The sequence below is a fragment of the Labeo rohita genome, chromosome 10, assembly GCF_022985175.1.
Source record: "Labeo rohita strain BAU-BD-2019 chromosome 10, IGBB_LRoh.1.0, whole genome shotgun sequence".
NCBI lineage: Eukaryota > Metazoa > Chordata > Actinopteri > Cypriniformes > Cyprinidae > Labeo > Labeo rohita.
In genome coordinates, this window is record NC_066878.1 from 14304106 (window position 1) to 14327587 (window position 23482).

Here is a 23482-nt window from a genome sequence, read left to right on the forward strand (position 1 = left end):
ACAGTAACTAACAGTGACGCTTCTGTCCCAACCAAATGTCTATTTCCTTAACATGCCCTTCCTCTACAGTCATCCATGAAAAAGAAGTCTTGGAAAAAAGACCAGTTCCACAGTAATGCCACGCAACCAATTCCACAGTAAAATCACTGGCTAATGTATTCTCATTATTCTAATCTTTTAGACTATTCTTAGCTTTTTGTTTACTTTATGTCTCAGGCCCGTAGCCAGCCTAGCGGAAGGGGGGGTTCTTTTTTTCCAAAAAGTGGACCTTTTTCAGTTCCCACTCATTTTGTATTTAACTCTGAGGTTTAAATACTTCATTTTGTTGACTACTCATGCACCAATTTGTGCTGTATTATCATGTGTGCTGGTATTTTAATAAGAATGATTTTTTGATTCACCAAAAATATTTACTACAATGTTGTCAAACTGCTTACCAAGATATCGCCTTGTTCAGTAAATATACACAAATACCTAAAGCAATAAGTAATTTAATTAAATGATCATTCATTTAATTAAATTAGTTATTGCATTTTTAATGCAATAAAATCACAGATTCTTTGTACTGACACATATCCAAATGGTGGGTGGATGTGTGTCCCTTTGGGGGGGTCTGGGGGCATGCCCCCCCAGGAGAAAATTTTACACATTTTAAAGTGAAATTCATTAATTTGGTGCACTTTAAGAACTCAAAAGTAAGAGCTCCAACCCATGTTCATTGTACAAATTGAACAACCAAAAAAGTTGATGACAGTCTGAAAAATCGGTTCTAGAACTGCCCCTGGTCAGAATATACTGTGTTCTTCCTTGATCCATGCTACATCCTTCCACTGAGTTTTCTGAGCCCCCATTCTGGGCCCCTTTCAACCTCTGAGCCCTATGCAGTCTTTCCTCCTTTCCAAAATACAAATATCAAGAAAGGAATTTTATGCAGAAAAAAAAATAAAATTATATATATATATATATTTTTTTTTTAAAGACCTGCAGAAATAGAATTAATATGGAAAAAGCTGTCTAGTAATATGTTAAACTGATATCCTGATTTACAGCTCAGATAATGTTCATTATTAAAAACAGTGACATCTGTTAAAATTGTAACAACCTTATTTTTTAAAAAAAACTTTATTATGGACAGGACAGATCAGAAAGGACAGGAAGTGATATGGGCGGCGGGAAAGGTCCCCGAGTCGGGACTCGAACACGGGAAGCCCGGAGCACGCTGCCCACAAGGCCATCGGCGCCGACAACCACCTTATTTTTGTATGATGAAATTATTAATGAACTGTGAACTGTGATCCGAGCGGACAAACGGTCCGTGTGGCTCGCTTCAAATGGCTACCACATTTAATCCATAACGCTATTTTTGTCTTTCCGTCCCCAAATTTAAGACCTCTTGAAATTATAATTAAGACTTTTCTTATACTTATTAAGGTATTTAATACTTTTTATGGCTTTAAAAGTGCGTTGTTATTTAAAAGAACACTTGTTTAAAAAAAAAAAAACGTACATAAATTCCGGACCTTTGACTGGATGGGGTGGGTCGTTCGAACCACCCGAACCCCCACTGGCTACGGGCCTGTGTCTGCCCCACTTGGCTCCTGTTTAAACACAACATGGTCTGACTCAAGGTAAATAAATATGAACTTCCGCAGGGAACAGTGCTCTCTTGTGGCTGAAAGACAGTCACGTTTACTTATAGGCTAATTAAAGTTGATAACCACAGTTTCTGTCTGTGAACTGAACTGAAGCATCAAAGCAGTCAGTCATACACTGATTTTGAAAGTTAAACAATGTGGGAATTATTCAGTGACCTTCACTTTTTAAATGGAATTCCAGCTTGGTTTAAACGTCAATTACCCACCTTATGTTTTCCCGTAAGCGTGGGCACAGCCATTGTAAATGTAATGGGCCTGGCTTCCGGTGTCATTAACTTCCAGCTATTTTTTGCTGTACAAAACGGCTTATTTTGCCGCTTGATATTGTGTCTTAACATACTATTTTAATATATTACCTTAAAGGATTAGTTCACTTTCAGAACAAAAATGTATAGATAATGTACTCACCCCCTTGTCATCCAAGATGTTCATGTCTTTCTTTCTTCTGTCTTAAAGTCTAAATTATGTTTTTTTTTTTGAGGAAAACTTTTCAGGATTTCTCTCCCTTGTAATGGCCCCCAAATTTGAGCTTCCAAAATGCAGTTTAAATGCAGCTTCAAAGGACTCTAAAAATGATCCTAATAAGGATCTTATCTAGCGAAACGGTTGGTTATTTTCTTAAAGAAATGACAATTTATATACTTTTTAAAAACAAACGCTTGTCTTGTCTAACTCTGAGTGAACTCTTTTTCCCGGTCATGACAGTTAGGGTAAAAATCACCCTACATAGCTGTTTTGACCTTTTTTTGTAAAGGGTGTTTGATCTTCTTTGCATGTTCACTTTGTAAACACTGGGTTGGTGATGTAGGATGATTTTGAAATGATTTTTGACGTTTGAAGAAGAAAATTATATGAAATGAGAGTTTTTAGATGTACCCTAACTTTCATGTCCAGAGATAGACCAGACAAGCGTTTGAGGTTAAAAAGTATATAAATTGAAAATGTTTTTAGAAAATAACATTGTTTCGCTAGATAGGACCATTTTTCCTCAGTTGGGATCGTTTAGAGCCCTTTGAAGCTGCATTTAAACTGCATTTTGGAAGTTCAAATTTGGGTACATTATCTGTAAATTTTTGTTCTGGAAGTGAACTAATCCTTTAATTATGAACACACTTTGTAGTGCAGTTTTACCTTTACTGTATTTGCCTACAGCGGCTAATAAACCGAAAGTCTCGCACATTCACAGAAAACGGCTTACTTCCGCGTTGAATAATAAGGTGGATATTAAATATTTAAAACACACACACACGTTTGTTTTTGTGAATTGTGGGGACTTTCCATAGACGTCTATAGATTTTATACTGACCAGACGATATAGTATATTCCCTAACCCTAAACCTAGCCCTCACAGAAAACATGTTTGCATCTTTACACTTTCAGATAAACATCATTTACTTTTTTTAATCATTTTTTAACATTGTGGGGACCACAGGCCGGTCCCCACAATGTCAAAAATTTCAGGTTTTACCATCTTTGTGGGGACATTTGGTCCCCACAATGTAGCAAAAACAAGTACACACACACACACACACACACAAGTAGATGTGTGTAAGGAGACATGTTACAATACTTACTCACCAAATCCATGATTTAGGCTAGTAGTCTTGATGGGGGAAAACTGTAAACTAACGTAACACTTGTTAGTGAACTACTTTTTATAGATTTGATGAGCGATAAGAACATTTTTGGTTTACACTGTAGGAAGAACACATTACGATTCTCCCTCAGACCTGCACTCACTTGATAAGAAGATCCTGCTATGCATCCAGAAGTAAGCAATGATGCTTGTGACCTGTTTTTTTAGGATTATGTTGCAAGCACCGCACTAGCCAAGGCGGTTTCAACCCACAAGTAAAGCCGCGTGTAGCATGACGAGTTCCCACAGCGCTCCTGTTCCCCGGTTACCGCGTCACGGCGCCCCGCCGCGCGCTCTGGCTAGCTATGAAACGACAACGCTCAACCGTGGAAAAACGTCAGTCGTACGATATGAGAGAGTAAATGACGACAGAATTTCCACCCAGAGCTGTAAAGTAAAGTAAAACAGGAACAACGCAAACTTTACGTATATGCTTAAGTTTGCGAAGTGATTTATTTATGTAGTACCGTGTGTTCCTGACGTACTGCAGGGAGATGTGAGTCACTCCATGCCGTTTGGTTTGGCTACTGCACGTCAGTTCTCCAGCTAATGCAGACGTAGTACATGTAAGTACACGGCACGCGTACAAATGCTGACTGAAATCTCATGATGTTGCCATTAAACACAAAATACGTCCACAATGAATGCGATTTCGCAGCGTTTCTGCACTGAATGTGGACAGATAATCTATCACTGGAAACTAGTACACAAGTACTCATGAATAAATATGTTCTTGTCAGATTTAGCCTTCAGTCGAATCAATTCGACACTAGCGAACAACAGTTTCCTTAACAATAGATCCTTATGACCTGAATGCAAGAGGAACTGTTTTGTATGCCTTTAAGATATAGCTGTGTGATTTGATTTAATTGTACAGTTAAATATGATGCCAAGTAGCTGCTACTAACATTTAAATAGACTTTTAACTAGTTAAAGTCCCACTAAGCCAAGGTAAACAAACTCTAAACCATATGGTTCAGGCAGCTGTTTCCTCATCTATGGAAATACTGATTCTCAGTTCTAACTTTTGGATGCAACTCATTCGTGTATGGTTAAAGAGACCACGTTTGTGCAATCGGCAGTTTTAAAATATCCAAAAATCCGACAGCAGGTGGAGCTGTTTACACGTTATTCTTTTATGCACATGTGAAATGTTCAATTCAGGCTTATATGTTTGAAGTAAATCATACCTTACAATCTGCACACAAAAGGATGATCCGATTCTGAAACGTTTTTGAAGAACCTCCAACAGCTGCAGCCTGTTACAAATTTGTTCAATACAGTAAAATGAAAATGGCAGGGACTATTATTTTGCAGAGGGATGGAACGCAATAATACACTTTTATTGTAAACACTTTCTTTAAAAAGAAAAAGCAAAAATCAAGGCGAACGGAATCATGTAACTATTGTTCTGCATGCTGTGCTTAAACACTCTTTAGCAGTCACAATACAGCACAGCCTTGTGTTCAAAAGCACAAGCTGCACTTATAAAAATCAAAGCTTTAAAATTTGACCCTTTTATAGGGTACACAAGTAAACGGCCATACTGGCGGATGAGATTTCTGAAGGATTCCCAAGGCCTAGAGAACGGCCTTGACAAAGACAGTCCAAGATAAAGAGAAATAAATGACAAAGAACAGCCAAAAGTAGCTGAGCCAGTATGTGTGGGTGGTCAATAATGCTCTGCAAAGCGTTTACGCCAAAATGGGCAGTTGCAGGATTCCAACTGTTTGGCTACAGCTAATAAGCACACACTTTGATATGCATATCATCAAGTAAATAAAAGCCGAGCTGCTGACCAAAAGTAATGTGCGCAGAATCTAATATACAATCAAAAATGAAATATATTTATGTATGACAAGAGTTTGAGGTCTGTAAATGAACTTTGCATCCTTGCTTTCATTCAGCAAGGATGCAATAAATTGCTCAAAAATATTATTTCAAATGCTGTTCTTTTGGACTATCTATTAGTCAGTTAGCACAAAAATACTAAGCAGCACATCTGTTTTCAACATTGAGTTTCTTGAGCAGCAAATCAGCATATTAGAATGATTTCTAAAGGATCATGTGACACTAACGACTAGTGTAATGATGCTGAAAATTCAGTTTTGCCTTCAAGAATAAATTACATTTTAAAATATGTTTAAATAGAAAACAGTTATTTAAATCTGTAATATTTTTACAATATTACTGCATTCAATTAAATGGTGCCTGAGCATGATTGACTTTTTCCCCCCAAGGTTTTTAACTTGTAAAATTAATCCTCCTGCAATTATACACTCTCAGAATGCATATTAATTATATAGTATATCAATTTAATGCCATTCAATATAATATCAGCCTATTAAGGTTTATTACTTCAGCTACAGCGTAGAGTGAATGTAGTATTGCTTAAAGAAGCCAGTTTTTATTAATATCTCTCCAACACTCATATACATGTGGAAGGTCTTCTCTCACTTCCTGAAATGTGTTTCTTGTATTCAGCTCTTAATAGCTCACCACTGAATGTGGGTTGAACTCTTTCACTCATCTTCCTGTACATTGGGGGGAAGTGACGAGTGCAGTATTGAAAGCTACCACACTTCATGACCGCGTCCTTCACATTATCAAAAGAGAGGGAGAAAAAAAGTTTTCATTTACTGAAGAAAACGTGAGCAGTTCTCGCCTCCACGAGAGAAAATAATGGACAGACATGAATAGGGGAGATTTTTTTTAAAAGCATCCGCTGCCATCAGATTACAAAAGCATTATTACAGGTACAGATAAATGATCCCTCAGATTAAATACTCACCATGATGACTGTATTTCATCTATTGGATTAGATAATCTCATTTCTCATTGAGCATAATGGATGAGACTGGCTTACATTAAATAAGCCAGTTTGCAGATCGTACAGTAGCAATGTGCTTTCAGGAGATTATAAAAATGAGCTTGTGAAGCAAATCACAGCAATCCTGAGAGCAACGAGCCTGAATAACCGCTTCGATCCACCTACGTACCTAGTGAAAGCGATGTTAACTGCACTGTAAAGCCACTAATGTGACCCTGCAACACCTCACTGTTCAAAAAGAGGGCGCTCTTCACTCGCTTGAGTTTCACTGCTGACTTAACACTCGAATTCAAAAGCATTTAAGAGAAACCTGTGGGATGGACGAGTTAGATCACTCGCAGTCACTCGGCTGCTTTTGTAAGGAAGCACAATAGGTAAACGTTGTGGCTTCGTATTTTAATACTGTTACGACATCAGCATCATCATTATGCGCTATCAATGTTGATCTCCTTCTCCTGAGGCTATGCAAATGATGAAAGAGAAATGACCTAGTTAACTGATTTTTTTACACTAGTAACTGTTCAAATGAAGGCTAAAAATATCCGAGAACAAAATCTGCGGTGTACATGATTGACCATGCTGTCACATTTAAAAATTCTTTGCTTTTATGCAATTAACAGCAAATATATTGCGCGGTTGCCACATGAAATGAAGCGAAAACAGGATTTTGCTCAGTTTGAACGATGGTTAAGACTAATTTATATCAATGTCTTACCTTACTGAGATATAAACTCACAGTTGCCGGTTATAAAGTCCAATTTTGAGGGGGAAAAATACTAATAGATAGCTATGTTCTATGAATTGCGACTTAAATCGCAACTGCATTTTATGCAGTCAATATTTGCGTGATATAACCTCACAATTCTGAGGAAAAAGTCAGAATTGTGAGTTCATATCTTGCAATTCTAACCATTTCTCAGAATTGCTTGACACAAACGGGCAATTTTGACTTTTTCCCTTAAAGTCACGTAATATAAACTCAAAATTGCGGGTTATAAACTCCAGTTTTAAAGGGGGAAAAAAGGCAGATAGCTATGTTCTCTGCATCGTGATTTAACTCGCAATTCTGAGAGAAAAAGTTAGGAATTGTGAGCTCATATCTTGTTTTTTTTCCCTCAGAATTGCTTGATATAAACTCGCAATTGTGCGTTAAAAAGTAAGAATTACGAGAAAAACCCACAATTCTGACTTTTTTCTCAGAATTGCGTGATACAAACTCACAGTTGCCGGTTATAAAGTCCAATTTTGAGGGGGAAAAATACTGATAGTTATGTTATATGAATTGCGACTTAAATCGCTACTGCATTTTATGAAGTCAATATTTGCGTGATATAACCTCACAATTCTGAGGAAAAAGTCAGAATTGTGAGTTCATATCTTGCAATTCTGACTGTATTTCTCAGAATTGCTTGACACGAACGGGCAATTTTGACTTTTTCCCTTAAAATCACGTAATATAAACTCAAAATTGCGGGTTATAAACTCCAGTTTTAAAGGGGGAAAAAGGCAGATAGCTATGTTCTCTGAATCGTGATTTAACTCGCAATTATGAGAGAAAAAGTCAGGAATTGTGAGCTCATATCTTGTTTTTTTCCTCAGAATTGCTTGATATAAACTCGCAATTGTGCGTTATAAAGTAAGAATTAAATGAATTTAAAAAAAAAAAACAATTTTGACTTTTTTCTCAGAATTGCGTGATATAAACTGGCAATTGTGATAAAAGTCAGAATTGTGAGCTCATATCTCACAATTCTGACTTGATTTCTCAGAATTGTGAGTTTATTTCTTAGAATTGCTTGATACAAATTCATAATTCTTTTTTTTTTTTCGTCAGAACTGTGTGACATAAACTCGCATTTGCTAATTATAAAGTCAGAATTCCGAGACTTTATTTATTCAGAGGTGGAAATTGGTTGTTTATACCAAAGAACCTTTTAGTAAACAACTGCTACAAGAATCTTTTTTTGTGAGAAGAACATTTTGATAATCCTATCAACCTTTTCAACCACACTCTTGAAAATAAAGGTTCGTTATTGGCATTGATGGCACCATGAAGACCCTTTAACATCCAAGCAACCTTTCCAGCCATTCCACAAATGGTTCTTCAGTGGAAAAAGGTTCTTCAGCTTATTAAAATGTTCTTCACACTAGTTCTTTTAGAAACTATTCACTTAAGTAGTTCACTGGGAAACCAACAAAGGTCTTCCATTTCAATTTTATCGCTATGAAAACTCTTTTGGAATCTTAGTGTAGAAGTCCTTACGAAAGTTCCAAGCTCTTCCTGGAACCACAGATACCAAAAAAAGAACCTTCATTTAGAAGTATATCTTAATTTTCAATCAAATTCATGATTCATACATTGTATTATACTCCAGAGATAGTGGAAGTACCTGGAAAACTTGTTTCTGATAGGAATGCTGCATCAACCAATTGATCATCCAGTCAAACAACCCAACATTAATTCAGCAATTCAATAAAAAGTACTTCATGGGTTCTAAAACACAATTAAATTGCACATTATCATTTTTAATTGCCTAAACCCTTGCAATGAAAAGAGCTTATTATCTTTAACATACTAATTAAACACTGTATAATAGCAGTCATAACTGGGTTAGAAGTAATACCTAGCTGTCCAGTTACTAAACCTATTTTTAAAGTGAAGCGAGTGGTTTGTTTTCCCACAGGACTTTCAATGCATGTTCCACGTGATGTGCTGACAGCTCATAAGAGACTGACATTTATCCTTTTAGCATTTCTGGGAATTTTTCAGGTTGGTTGGGAAAGAGCAGACTTTAGAATCGCACTGAATAGGCGCTTGTGAAATATTCAGTTATTTTGAGTGCGTGCTTCAGTTCAAGGCCCTTCGATAAAACAGAAGTGTGATTTTATTTTGTATTCAGCTACATCCTTCATACAAGTATGTGTGAAGCTGAAAAAAAATAGACTAAAATGCCATTCAACAAGACCTTCGCGCTTGAAAACTGAGCTTTTCAGATGACAACCTCATGTTATCGACAACACGAACACACTGCATTTAATAAATAAATGCATAGATGCTAAGGGAAATTTTAAAATGTAAATTTAAGTTTTTCATCTAATATTCATATTGTATTTTGAATAGTTTTACGGTCTTAGCACGGTCTTACTGTGCATTCTTTGTCTCAAATATCATTCAATCTCTGCCTCGCTCGGCATGTGTGTGTGGGCCGTGTTCAGACAGGTAACAATACACTAGCTGTCCTTCAAGCACAGAATGTTCAAAATGCAAACATCGTAATCATAGGAAACCTTGACGAGCACAGACATGGATAAAAGAGAGAAAATGACAAAGCCGCTCTCTCTCTCAAAAAAAAAAGTCTGCCATCAATCAGCCGCTCAAACGGTAAAACGAATGCAATACACTGGGTGAAGAATCTGAAAACAGACAAATAAAGAAAGAAACAACACCAGTTTTTTCCCCAACATTTTTTATATTTTACTTTAGTTTTTTTCTTTCTTAATGGAGAATGTCAAACATTTTTTTGTAGATTCTGCAAGATATGTTTGGAATTTGTAACAGAAGCCCTCCTAAAACGGGGTCAGTGGTCCGAACGCCCCAATTCCTCTCCGATATCAAACAAAACCCACCCTCCCACCTGAAACCCCCGACTCTCGCACACCAGACATCCCCTTTTAAATTAAACATGAAGGAAACTAAACAAAACAATAGTTTGCAGAGGCTCATTACATAAAGACTTGAAAAGACAAACACTTAAAAAGAGGACACGAAAAGGTGGTCATCGAATTTTGGTACCTGTTTAAGGTCGCAAGCCTCTCCCAGGCATTTTATAATCGCAAAGAGTAAAGCGTTAACTTAACCGAGGCATTTTTTTTCTACACGACTACATCGCCGATTGAGCATTCGCCTCTTCTCAAGCAAACAAAGAGGCTACGATCATATACAATCAGCAGTTGTTTTTTAATGATAAAGCCATATATTACATTAAAACACTGATTTTTTTTTTTTCTTTGGATGAGAGTTACTTTTAAATACAGTAATGATTACATGCAGGTTTATCCTCACCGAGTCGCCATGAAAAGTATTGCGCAAGACATACGGACCCTGAACCGCTTGCGGCGTTAAATAAACGGAAAATACTCTTGCTATAGTTATTAGCATGGCACATGACCTCAAATTTGTAACGCACAGGAAGTTTGAGTCTTTGCGCAGCGAAATCTCCAGTCGCCGGATTACGCAACAGTATAGAAAAAAGGAAAAAAAAAAAGTTTGAAAAGACAATTTGGTAAACAGTTCTTGCAAATCCTGTCCTTAATTCTCAAAACACACAGTACATTAAAAGCAATCAAAATAACGTCGCTTTGCTTTAGTCAAAAGCAAAGATGAGGCTTCAGTCAATCGCATGCGTGGAAAATGGTCCACTCTAGAGAAATACAGGCGTTTAGTAGAGCGCACAGCTCGGCTATAGAAATACTAGCGCTGAAGATACGAGTTTGCGAATGCAAACTATTATTAGACAAAATGAAAAGCAATTAAATGGGATTTTAAAGTTTAAAATGGCAATAGAAAAAAAAAAATCAGTTTAACTAATTTCACATGCGTTACTTGAGCCGAGATGAGATGCAAGATGTAAGGCATATACGCTCATTTTTTGAGATGTTTAACGTCCACCTCATCACATTTAACGCACATTGGATTCGTTCGACTGCAAAAAAAAGTCGGCATAAAATCATGGCAGTTAAATCGTGCCTTTGTATAAGCGAAACGCCGAAAGGTCTAAAAGTGTACGGAATACGGCAGAGGCCGATAAAAGCGCGAGTGACAAAATGGAGGGAGAAAGTAAACAAAAACATGCAGACACAAATGCTCCTCCAACCATCTTGAGAAAGCTTCGGGATGTTTTTTTTGCTTTTTTCGTCTTTTGATTACAAATCGGTGTAGTTTGAGTTATGAACAGGAAAAAGAAAAAGTAAACATCACATTTGGTTGAGGGAACACTTGAAAATGTACATGTACATATAAATGTGTCAACACTTGTTAATAATGCACTCATCTTAGCTATAATTGGCATTATGAAGGTATTTTTCCACATATTGTTTCAATACCAAAAATAGTTTTTTTGTTTTGCGTCAACAATTATCATACTTGCTTTGGGTATTATTCACAATAAGCATTCTATATAATCATGTTGGGCCGAGAATTATTTTGCCAAGCGCACAAACAACAATAAAGAATTCTGCTGAGCAAGTCTTGGTTGTTTAAAAAAAAAAAAAAAAAAAAAAAGAAGAAGAAGAAGAAGTCGTCAGAAATAAATCTAATTTATAAACGTAAATTTACAAAATGGATTGTTTTTTTTTGTTTTGTTATTTTTTTTTGTTTTTCAACTACTGAATCTAAGATGACCTTACACCACCCCAATGCTATGTCTATATATATATTCTGTATTTTTTATATACACGTAATATTCATCATATACGTATTCATTCATCTCAGTTTTCCCCACCATTACAGATCTTAAATTTCTTATCATCTATATCAATAAATAAATAAGAACCATGGTTTGTTTTTCACTACGCCCTCTTCATGGTATTGTGCGATTCTCCCCGAAATGGTCCTGGAGAGTTTTGCATGTAGGGGGCATCACCGCTACCAAAAAGAGAGAGAATGAGAGGAAAACAGAGGAAGAGACAGAGAAAAAAAAATGAGACAGAGAAAGGAAAGGATGAGGGAGAGCGCTAGGTAGCCGCTGGGTTACTACGCCTGTGCGTTGGTGCCGTTCTTGTCGGGGGAATTGGCTGCGTTGATGGAGTTGGCAGTGCCGTCTGGCTGCATGCTGTCCTTGCGCGGAGGCATTCGCTCGTTTATCCGGTCCAGTCCGCGTGCTTCCTCGAAGCTTTGGATCTTGTGTTGAGGGTTGAAGCCTTGGATGGCTGGAAGCATGAAAGCGCGGCGTTAGTTAACGCTAATGGTTATGAAGTATCATACAGCAATCACAAAGTTAAGCGATGTTTCCATCACCATTTTTATGCGCATTTTAAAGTGTCGCATCAGAAATAGGGCTGCGACGATAGTGATTAATCGCATGTAGAATAAGTTTGTTTACGTAATATATGTGCATGTACTGTGTATGTTAATTATGTGTGTTTTGCAGGCATTTCTTATAATGCGTAATGAACACTACCTCTATCGTTTATAATACATTATGTATTTTAAGTTTTATTCAGTAAAAAAGTTGCTTTTGATCTGCATTTGAACTGATTATTAGTGCCTCATTGCTATTATGTATATATATATTTTAAGTCACTTTAAGAGCTATTGTTCAGTCTGTTAAGTCTATTTTTATTACTACAAAAAAAATTATATTATCCAATAACTCGATTAATCGTCAACAATCGACAGATTACTTGATTACCAAAATAATCATTATTGACAGCCCTAGAATTCTATATATTTTATATATAAATATAACATTTTCTTAAATATATACATGCATGTGTGTTTATATATAAATAATACATATGCACAGTACACACACATATTATGTAAACCAACTTAATTTGCATGTGATTAATCGTGATTAATTGTTTGACAGTCCTACTGTGAACATTCGCTTCAGTGTTTTCTAACTTTATTTTTGATTATTTTAGGTTCAGGTGTGTGTAAGGAATTTTAAGCCAGTAGAGTACGGCTGTTTCTAAAACATGCAGTGCCATCTGCTGTTCAAAACGAAACTCAAAATTGATTCGAGAGATGCATTCGGAAAATCTCTGAATTGATGCAGAATCATTTCTCGATTCACAATGCCTTGTTTAAAGAAAGCTGTCACTAACAGTTATTTTAGTAATAGAGTAATTGGTTGATTAATCACCAGAATAATCGAGTAATCAGATATTTATAATTTTTTTCTGTAGTAAAAAAAATAGACCTAAACAAACAATAGCCTTTAAAATTATTTAAAACATAATAGCAATGAGGCAATAATAAGGAGTTCAAATAAAGTATTAAAAGCAAGTAACCATATAGTTTTATTGAACAAAACCTTTATTTATTATACGTATTATAAATAATAAAGCTAAATGTACATTGTGCATTATAACAAATGCCTGCAGAGGGCGCCAACGGCCTGGCGATTGTTTTTACACTTTATAGAGCGATCTAATCATTGTTTAATATTGACCAGAGCTGTCAAGAGCTCTCAACGGCTCTGATATTGATTAAACAATTTTATTCAAAAATCCACTTAATCTTTAATATTCGGCCATTTACGACAGAAATGCTACAGTAAGTGTGTAAACTCAGAGCGAGGGTTTAAACTTCTATTATGAAATCACGATGCACAGTTAGCATATTGAGAAAGATAATGTGTTTGCATAGGTTTATAAATTATTGACCTTACAAATCTGATGAAACTGCGATGAACGTTATAAACATTGAGATGGTATAACCAGAGGAATTTATTATATATAAAAATTTATTTTCAATGGTTTCTCCTGCATTTCTTAGTGATATTTAGTGGTAGTTCATCAGGAAGTGGCGATTTTGTTCTTCTTGACTCGCTGGATGGAAACGGTGCTCGAAAATGTTTTATGCGATATTCCAATTTTGCGCACAAGTTAAATTCGCAACTTTGGATGGAAACTCAGCTATTGATATCTAAATAACAAAGCACAAAAGTTGAAGCTTAATAAAAAAAGCAGCAATTAATTTTCTAAAATCAAGCAGCCCTACATCCCAATATTAACTTATTAGATATGAACTTTTCCCATCACTAAAAGTAGCATGACTACAGAGGACTCTTCTTCCCCATAGAGCACCCAAAAAAAGCTAGATGAACTGAAGCTAAATATACCAGTCAGCCAATCAACCAGCTCCAATAAGGAAATGAGAAGTTGAGGATGTACAGTAAAGCTTTGACTAGTTTAGATAACATTAACCAGAAGTGCTGATCTACCCACGTCAAGCCTGACATTAAAGAGAAAGACAGACCTAGATCTGAGTTTATTTGTGTGCTTTTTGGTCAGGAAGTGAAACTGATAAAAACAAAGATTCAGTCTCATGCTGTGGTCTGCTCACACCCCAGCCTCTGGCTTCCCCCCTTAAACAGCTGTGCGCTCGTGTTCACGACTGTGAGACTTTCTGAAAAAGTCCTTTCTCAACAGCCAAATCTACCAGTTTATCAAGTGTTACAAGGCATAGTTCACCTAAAATATGAAATGTGTCATCCTTGTGTCGTTTCAAACTCGTACGGCTTACTTTCTTATGTGGAACACCGTTGTTTTTTTCGAAGAACTGTTTTTGTGCATACAATGGAAGTCAGTGGAGTCTAAAACTTTATTAAAACCCTTTTTTAAGAGTTAAAAATTAATTTTGGTGCTCCGCAGAGGGTCAGTAATTTACAAACATTATTTGGTCAACTATCTTTTTAAAATCTCATTTAGTTTCTTAACACAAGTTCCTTATTATATTGAGTCACAGCAAAGTGTTTTGCAAAAGTTGTTGCAGGTTGAATTTTTATCCGTTTAGTGGTGCAGAAATCACACTGAACAAAGGAAAAATATCTCAACGTGCAAATCAAACAAAACAGTTAGCTTTAAAAACGTAACAAGCATACATACAAATAAATAAATAGACATCGGCGACTACAAAGGGACGAAATGCACACGAAGGACAGACAGTTAATCCAAGAGGGGGGGGGAGGGTAACAGACAGACAACACTGAGAAGTTTTCACAGATGTCTTGCATACCTCGTGCTTCCTCTGCTTCTATGGTGGCTGTGTAAGCATGAGTAGTAGTGCCATGCCCAAAAACGAACGGGGAAAGAAAGTGAGTCAAGTTATCAATGCAATCACAAGTCCATTCAAACCCCCTCCCCGTTTCCCATTCATTCATCTTCCCCTCCCAACACCACAGCCCGAATGCTTCACATGCCACACAGGAAGAAACCTGAGAGGTTAGTTTAGTTGCTTCATCCAGAACATAAACAGATTTCAAGACTCGTTTTTTTCTGGTCAGGTTTGTTTTTGAGAAGCCGTGCTTTTGAATCTGAGACATGAGGCCTTCTGAACTACTCTTGACATGGACCTAGGCTATTTTTAAAGCTGAAGGTATACAATAGCCAAACAAGGAGAGGCTTTCGCCGTAAAAAAAACGCCACGCAATGTACTGTGTATGCGTGATGACAGTTTATTTGTGGTCTTCACAGGAAGATGAGAGGCAAGACGGCTTTGAGCGATGTGTTGTTTTATTTCTATTTTCAGCTACTGAAGAATCCTTTTATTTACATCCCCTCCCCCAGTGCAACACCAACACATTACAATCATAAGACCACTTCGTAATTCATTGTGCCTTGACATGACTATAGATGCAACTTGAAAACCTTAAAGGGATAGTTCACCCAAAAATGAAAATTACCCCATGCTTTACTCACCCTCAAGCCATTCCAGGTGTATCTGCCTTTCTTCTTTCAGATGAATACAACCCAAGTTATATACAAAAACATTCTTCTCCAAGCTTTATAATGGCAGTAAATGGGTGTTGAGATTTTGAAGTCCAATAAAGCGCATCCATCCATCATAAAAAGTACTCCAGATACTGTAAATTAAATTCCAGGACTTTCAAGGACTTTTCAAGTCTTACTTTTTTGATTTTCAAGGACTTCAAGCAAAGATCTCACTTATCAAACAATGTCTTCTTTCAAATAAAAAAAGAGAAATAGTAAAAGTAAAAATATACTAACAAAAATGGCAGTAATAAAATGAAGGACATGAAGTATTACTAGTAAAATTTTACAAAGTATACTCCACTTTTACTATAGTAAAACAATGGTTAATTTTCTCATGGTATGTGTGTATACTTTAATTCTTTTTTCTTTGTTTTGTTTTTATAACTGTACTGCCTTAGAGGTTTGATGTTTTCTACTGTTTAAGAAAAAAAAACAAACAAAAGGAAAAAGATTGACGAAATCGCTCCAAAATCCTGATATGAAACAAATGATTCACAAACTCGCTCTGAAGTTCCGATTTAAATAAAAAGATTTGCAAACCATAATTTCAAATCAGGACTCAAAGCGCGGATTGTGAATCTTTTGACTTCAATCGGGACCATCACGCATTGAGAATCTTTTGATTTGAATCATTCAAGTCGTGAAATGATTCACAAACCTGTTCTGATCTAAATAAATCAAATGATTCACGATCTGACTGGAGTGCTTCGAAACAGTGAATCATTTTGCGATGCAATGGTTTAACTGATTCAGAGTTTCGAAAAGCTCTGTTTCACCCAACACTAAGTGCTTTTTAAAATTATTACAAGCGACGTTGATGGTTTAAGACCCTCTCTGAAGTTCTCAAATTAAAGGTTTGCGATCCATACTCTAAAGTCCCGTTCTGAATAATCATTCGCGGACCATCATTTCAGAAGAGGACTAGAAGCACGGATTGCAAATTATTTGACTTAGACTGGAATGTTGTGTGTATTGCGAACAATTTGATTTAGATCGGGACTTCACTATCATGAATCATTTGATTTGAATCATTCAATTTGCTAAATGATTCACAAACCTTTTTCGATATAAATCAAATGATTCACGAGTGCTCTGAAGTCCTGATCTGATTCAAAGGATTTGTGATACGCAAAGTTCCAATCTATATCAAATGATATGTGATACACGATTTGAAGTCCCGATCCAAGTGAAATGATTTGCGAACCCATTCTGAAGTTGCGTTTTCAAAAGCTCCTTTTCACCAATCACTACGTGCTTTTTAAAATCATTTCGACATCACTTGTAATTCGAAAATAAATGTCTCTTTTAATTTAATCAGTTTTTTGCTAGCGAATCACTTGAAATGAATGATCAAAGTCATGATCGGTTCCAGAGTAAATGACTCTCTCAATTGACTCGGTTCAGCTATTCCTCTTTTTGCATCTTTAGCCATGTTTACACGTCATTGTCAGTACTACTACTGGCATAGCTTGCTGGTTTAATGACACCAATTAAAACAAGTGAAAAAGATGTTTTTTGAATTGTGTACATTTAGCATGAGAAGATATGTGCTTATTAAAAAAAAAAAAAAAAAAAAAAAAAACATTTTTCCATAGATACATTGTCTTTCAATAATTTAAGCACTTTTCAAGTACGTCTTCAGGAATATTGCCATTTTCACTGGTTTTCCAAGCTTTAAATTTCAAGAAGTCAAATTCAAGTACTTCAAGCACATTAAGCCCTGTTCTCGCAAGACTAGTATATCCTTACGTCCTATGTCATCCGCTGGAACACCACTTTCTCGTGAATGCGAGTATTACAGTTTATAAAAGTTATAAATATGGCCATTTTTCTTACACAAATGCCTCAATTCACTTGAGAAGGCCTTTATTAACCTCCTAGAGCCATGTGGAGTACTTTTTATGATGGATGGATGCACTTTATTGGGCCTCAAAGTCTCAACACCCATTCACTGCCTTTATAAAGCTTGGAAGGGCCAGGATATTTTTAAATACTACTCTGATTGTATTCATCTGAAAGAAGAAAATATATATACGCCTAGGATGGCTTGAGGGTGAGTAAATCATGGGGTAGTATTCATTTTTGGGTGAACTATCCCTTTAAGTCTGGACACTGAAAAATAATAGCACAATTTTGAGGTGTCTTTCGACACAATTATTGTGTTACAGACATCAAAGTTAAGGTGCAGTCACATTTACTGTTGCTTTTCGCAGGTAATTTTTAAATGGGAATCCACAAGATCAGAAATTTCATGGGAGAATGGCAAAAAAAAAGTTGCCCAAGCAGATTTCGCCAACAGAAAGTGACTTCTGGGCAGAACACGGGCCTTTTTTGCTGAAATTTATATGCTAAGTGTCGGCACCTTTAAGGTTAGAGGTCTGTTTAAATCCTGAACCCCTATTATGTGTAGTATGTTATATATTATACAACATTCTGAAACACACCAAATTTAAAAGCACCTACTTTCATCAAAAACAAACCTGACCATGTTAATGTGGTTGTTAGTAGGAGGGCAGCAGGCTGATGAGTTTTTACAGTGAAGGCAGGGAGAGGAAGCATGGCACACCGACAGGCGCTGACTAAATTGGGTCATATTGCGTCATGCTCATAAGCTCACAGGAGCCCCTCTCACTGTGAAAGCATCACCCGGCAGCAGATACTTGGCACTTGCAACGATCTCAGCAGCGCTTGGAAGTTTTTCAGGTCCCTGTCGGGACAGAAAATCTGAAGCGTGTTGATTGAAAGCCTCTTCATGACCAAACCCTGGTAAAAATCTCCCCCCTCTTTAAACGATATTGCTTTCGATCAAGTCGATGATGGGTGTGCTGCACCGTGAGAGAGGCAAAGCTGCCGGACGAGGCGGTGACAGAAACAGAGTGAGAGAGAGAGAGAGAGAGAAAGAGGGAGGTAAAGACAGAAAGATTGAGAAAGAAAGAGTGTAACAATAGCAGGGGGTCGTGGAGAGCAGGTATCGGCCTCCACACCACCGCAGAGACGGCTCAATGATGCCCGGGAGCGAGACTTACCGCTCTGTAGGGTCTGTCTGCCTCCTGACAGCACACCCAGAGGCAACGTCCCAGTGGGGGTCAAGCCCTTTAACTGCAACACGCTCTCGTTCTCCTCTCTGAAAATACACCCACACACGGTTAATACAAAATCAGCTTGTACATTTATTGAGCGAGTACATTTCGTACTCATGATGGTTTCATGTGGATTTGAAAATTATAGCATTGTCAAAAAAAAAAAAAAAAAAAAAAAAAAAAGGCAGACAGTGCCTCCTCCAAAAAAAATTGGACGTGAAAAACAATTCATAGTGTAAAATTAAAGCAAATGTTTTAAAAACAAACAAACAAAAAAAAGATATTAAAGTGTATAAAACCACTTTTTCTTAAAGGAGAAGTCCACTTCCAGAACAACAATTCACAAATAATTTACTCACCCCCTTGTCATCCAAGATGTTCATGTCTTTCTGTCTTGAGTCGCCAAGAATTTATGGTTTTTAAGGAAAACATTTCAGGATTTTTCTCCATATAATGGACTACATTGGTGCCCCGATTTTGAACTTCCAAAATGTAGTTTAAATGCAGCTTCAAAGGGCTCTAAATGATCCCAGACGAAGAAAAAGGGTCTTATCTAGCGAAACGATCTGTCATTTTTTTCGGGAAAAAAAAAAATTTGTACACTTTTTGAAACACAAAAGCTTGTGTAGCACAGGCTCTGGGATGCACGTTCACGACACTACATACTACTGAACCACGTTGAAAGGTCACGCAGACCCCCCCAGTTATTTAGTTCATTTTAGCAAAATCAGCATCATGTGACAGCCCTATAAGATGAATGAACGACTCGAAAAACCCGAGGACTCGAAACAGGTGAACTAATTCCAGTACAGAACCTAATAGGATGTTGTGCATGCGTGACTGAACGAATCACTCCCCGAGATGATTGAAGATTCATTCAAAATGAATGAATTGTTCAAGAAGTAATTTGTAGCTTCATGGACACGCATCCCAGAGCCTGTGCTACACAAGCTTTTGTGCTTAAAAAGTATACTAATTTTTATTTAAAAAAAAAAAAAACAAACAAACAAAAAAAAAAAAAATTACATTGTTTCGCTAGATAAGACCCTTGTTCCTCGGCTGGGATCGTTTAGAGCCCTTTGAAGATGCATTTAAACTACATTTTGGAAGTTACAAATCGGGGCACCAATGAAGTCCATTATATGGAGAAAAATCCTGAAATGTTTTCCTCAAAAACCATAATTTCTTTACAACTGAAGACAAAAGACATGAACATCTTGGATGACAAGGGGGTGAGTAAATTATTTGTAAATTTTTTTTTTTGGAAGTGGACTTCTCCTTTAAGAACCGCCAACAGGTAAAGTTACAGTTCCTGTGATTTCAAAGCTGAATTTTTAGCATCATTACTCCAGTCACATGATCCTTCAGAAATCATTCAAATATGATGATTTGCTGCTCAAAAAAAAAAAAAAAAAAATTAAATAAAAATAAAATAAAAAACATTTATTATTAGTATCATGTTGAATTCAGCCAAGCAGAATTTTTTCAGGTTTCTTTGCTGAATAGAAAGTTCAGAAGAACAGCATTTATCTGAAATAGAAATCTTTTGTAATATTATACATGCCTTTATCATTACTTGATCAATTTAAAGCATCCATGCTAAATAAAAGTATTAATATCTATAATCCTTTCTCCTTAATCCCTTCTATATCCTTTCTAAAGGATCATGTGACACTATGAAGTGGAGTAATTATGCTGAAAATTCCGCTTTGACCACAGAAATAAATAACATTTTCAAAATATATTCAAATAGAAAACAGTTATCTTAAATAGTAAACATATTTCAAAACTTCACTGATTTTGCTGTACTTTGGATTAAATAAATGCAGGCTTGGTGAGCAGAAAAGACTTCTTAAAAAAAAAAAAAAAAACATTAAAAATACTGTTCAAAAACTTTTGACTGGTAGTGTATAAACCTCTTTCTTATTGTCTTCTGATACTACTTGCATCAAATACCATAGCTCATGCTTTTAAAGAATAGGTTTACATCTCTGTGCAGAACAAAGTGTGTGTGTGTGTGTGTGTGTGTGTGTGTGTAAAATCCTTGGCCATGAGGGATTTGTACGTGTACGTAAGTGTGTATATTCACCTAAGAACAGAGAAAACTCTGGCCATCTTGCCAATGGCACGAATCTTATTTCGGATCACCTCCTTGCGGACTGCCGGGGGCGCCACCTGCCACAAACATGCACAAATGGGGAGAGACAGAGAAAAAGAAAAACAGTGAGGGAATGTTAGGGTCTAGTTTTATTAATGGTTGTTGATTCAACTTGAAACCTTGTACATTTTATGAACCACTTTTATCAAGAACAAAAGATAATCAACATCATTACCTGCACACTAGTCCTATCTGATGGCAAGAGTCATACGTACTCCAGATCAAACGAGCCATTACATCCTGAACTCCCATAAGGAATAAATAAACCCCATTTCAAAACTCAAAGGCTCACAGACACACAGAGGAAGTGTGTCAGGCCAAGTTAAAATTATGCACCATTCAAAAAAAAGAAGGACAAATCAAATGGGCATCAAGAACAGTAAATGGGACACTGTATTCCTTCATGACAGCTCCTCAGATGTGGGGTGGGGGCATTCAGAACGGGTTCATCTGGTTTCATTACAGCAGAAGAGGCAGCACTGTACTTCTCAGCTCTTGCGTTAAAAGCAGTAATTCATTTTAAATGACTGAAGTGACTGAATGGAGACAAAGGTTGTCTCAGCTTAGGTAAGCCACTAACAGCAATGCATGTTTGGCTAGAACGTTAGCAATATAAAAGATTATCAATATTAACAAAAAGAACATGCTTTGAAGGCAATCGTGAAGTACAAAACAAGCACCGTTTATGCACTTCCTTTCTCTGCAGTGTTATACATCTATAAAACAGGTGAAACAATAGAGCAGGAAGCCCATTTAAACCCACACAATTAATGCTGAGTTCGAATTTAAACCAACTCATACAAGAATATAGTGTCCTAAATAGAAATATATGGGTTATGCGCTGAGGACTAATACATACTAATCAGAGAACTATTATTTGATGAGAAAAAGGGCATGCTGGTATATATTTAACAGCTGAAATCCATATTGAGGTGGCAGAAGAAAAAGTGATGAGGTTAACATAGCACACTTTTTATTTTACATTAAGTGAAGCGGTTTAAACGATCTGTAATTCAAGGAGTTACTTACAATTTATGCTTGTGAAATCACTACAATTTAAACTTTTGTTATTTAGAAATTAGTGCTGTCAAAATTAGCGTAACGCAGCCTATTAATTTTTCCAGTTTAACAGCGTTAAAAAAAATATTTAACATAGTTAATGCACGGGCGAGGCTAGGGTTAGCCACTTCACTCACAACTGCTGCTTCCGTTTCTTTTTTCTTTGACAAGAATTGCGTTTTAGTCGCAAAAGGTCCACATCAAATGGGAAACGTTTCAGACACGCACTCCAACTTCACTTCAGCGAATGAAACTGTGTGTCAGATCCGTGTCACGTTCAGCAGCGGTAGCTCTTAAAGTAACTTTTGTAGCTTTAAAGGGGTCATCGGATGCCCATTTTCCACAAGTTGATATGATTGAACTCTGCAAAAATCATTCCATTCTGAGGGATTGTTCCTTTAAATGCAAATGAGCTGTGCTCACCCCACCCCTCTTTTCTCTCTGCTGCTCTGAGAGATTGTTTACTTTAGCCACATTTAGCGCGTTTAGCCGCGAAACCTGCTAACTAGCACGTTATTAGGAAAGGTGATTGCAGAGATTTATAAAAAAAAAAACCTTATACTCACTTTTGCTGTAGGTGAAGCTGGATCACGAATGATTTGTGCGAACATAGACATATATATGTAGATCGGGAGTCGCATTCCCTTCACAAACAAATGTAATCCACTGCATCTTCAGTGGCTCAGATGTTGGGAGTAAATGACGACCACTATGTTCATTATTACATCCAGCAACACAACACCTCAATCGCTCAATCGGAGATATTGTCTAATTTACATCCCTGCTCCGGCATCGAAACAATGGAGGTCGGACTGTTACAGCTGATCTGAGGTAAGACGCTCATGTCAATCAACTATCGTGGGAGCGGCCTCTGTCGGTGTGACGCCACACTGACAGACATCTAAGAACGGCTTGATTTGAAAAAGAGGATATTATTTTTACAGATTAATTAAATACCACTGCATGGATTTTTATCATTATAGGGTAGATTTGTACATACGCTGCCAACACACATTAATGTTCAAACAACATGTAAAAGTGAACTTTGCATCCGATGACCCCTTTAAGGATTCTATTTAATTTAGTTTTTTGGTATTTAGTGTTTGATAACTTTATTCAATGTATTTTTCCCACCAGAATGCAATTTTTAAAGGGGGACCCCCTTGAAATGTGACTGGACTAGTTTGAAGTAGCAACTGGGTGTGGTTTGTTGTAAAAACCTGGCAGCCCTGCCACAGACACAGACCCATCCATCCATTAAGGAAGCTCAGGAAATTCAGAAAAACATCTTTTCATGTTCTTACCTTCACATGTGTCATCGCCCTCTGACATGAGCTCATCATCTGAGCAGATGTTTAACACATTGACCAGCATCTCTGTTACTGAAAGCACACGAGAAGACCAACTTTAACATACACTTTCATAAAACCATTCTACTTCTACTATTAATTACATGCTTAGGCTATAAAACTATATAAATCACATGCTTCATAGTGTTCAACATAATGTATATGGTCATTATGTACAGATATGCATTTGCTTAGTCCATCTAGACAAGCAAGA

General features: G+C 36.7%; 1 protein-coding gene across 2 annotated transcripts in view; it reads right to left on the reverse strand.

Annotated features, from left to right (window-relative positions):
* Positions 1-9827: 9827 nt before the first annotated feature.
* ppp3ccb (protein phosphatase 3, catalytic subunit, gamma isozyme, b) overlaps positions 9828-23482 on the reverse strand; it is a 41171-nt gene continuing 27516 nt past the window's right edge. Inside the window, exons 10-14 of one of the 2 annotated variants that reach the window (XM_051120667.1) lie at positions 23218-23301; positions 20792-20870; positions 18649-18746; positions 14865-14891; positions 9828-12049 (exon numbers count right to left, since the gene is read on the reverse strand). In XM_051120667.1, coding sequence (XP_050976624.1) covers positions 11874-12049; positions 14865-14891; positions 18649-18746; positions 20792-20870; positions 23218-23301 — 464 coding nt within the window. In that variant the 3' untranslated portion in view covers positions 9828-11873. The remainder of the gene's footprint in view (positions 12050-14864; positions 14892-18648; positions 18747-20791; positions 20871-23217; positions 23302-23482) is intronic. The other variant, XM_051120668.1, reaches the window with a different exon arrangement.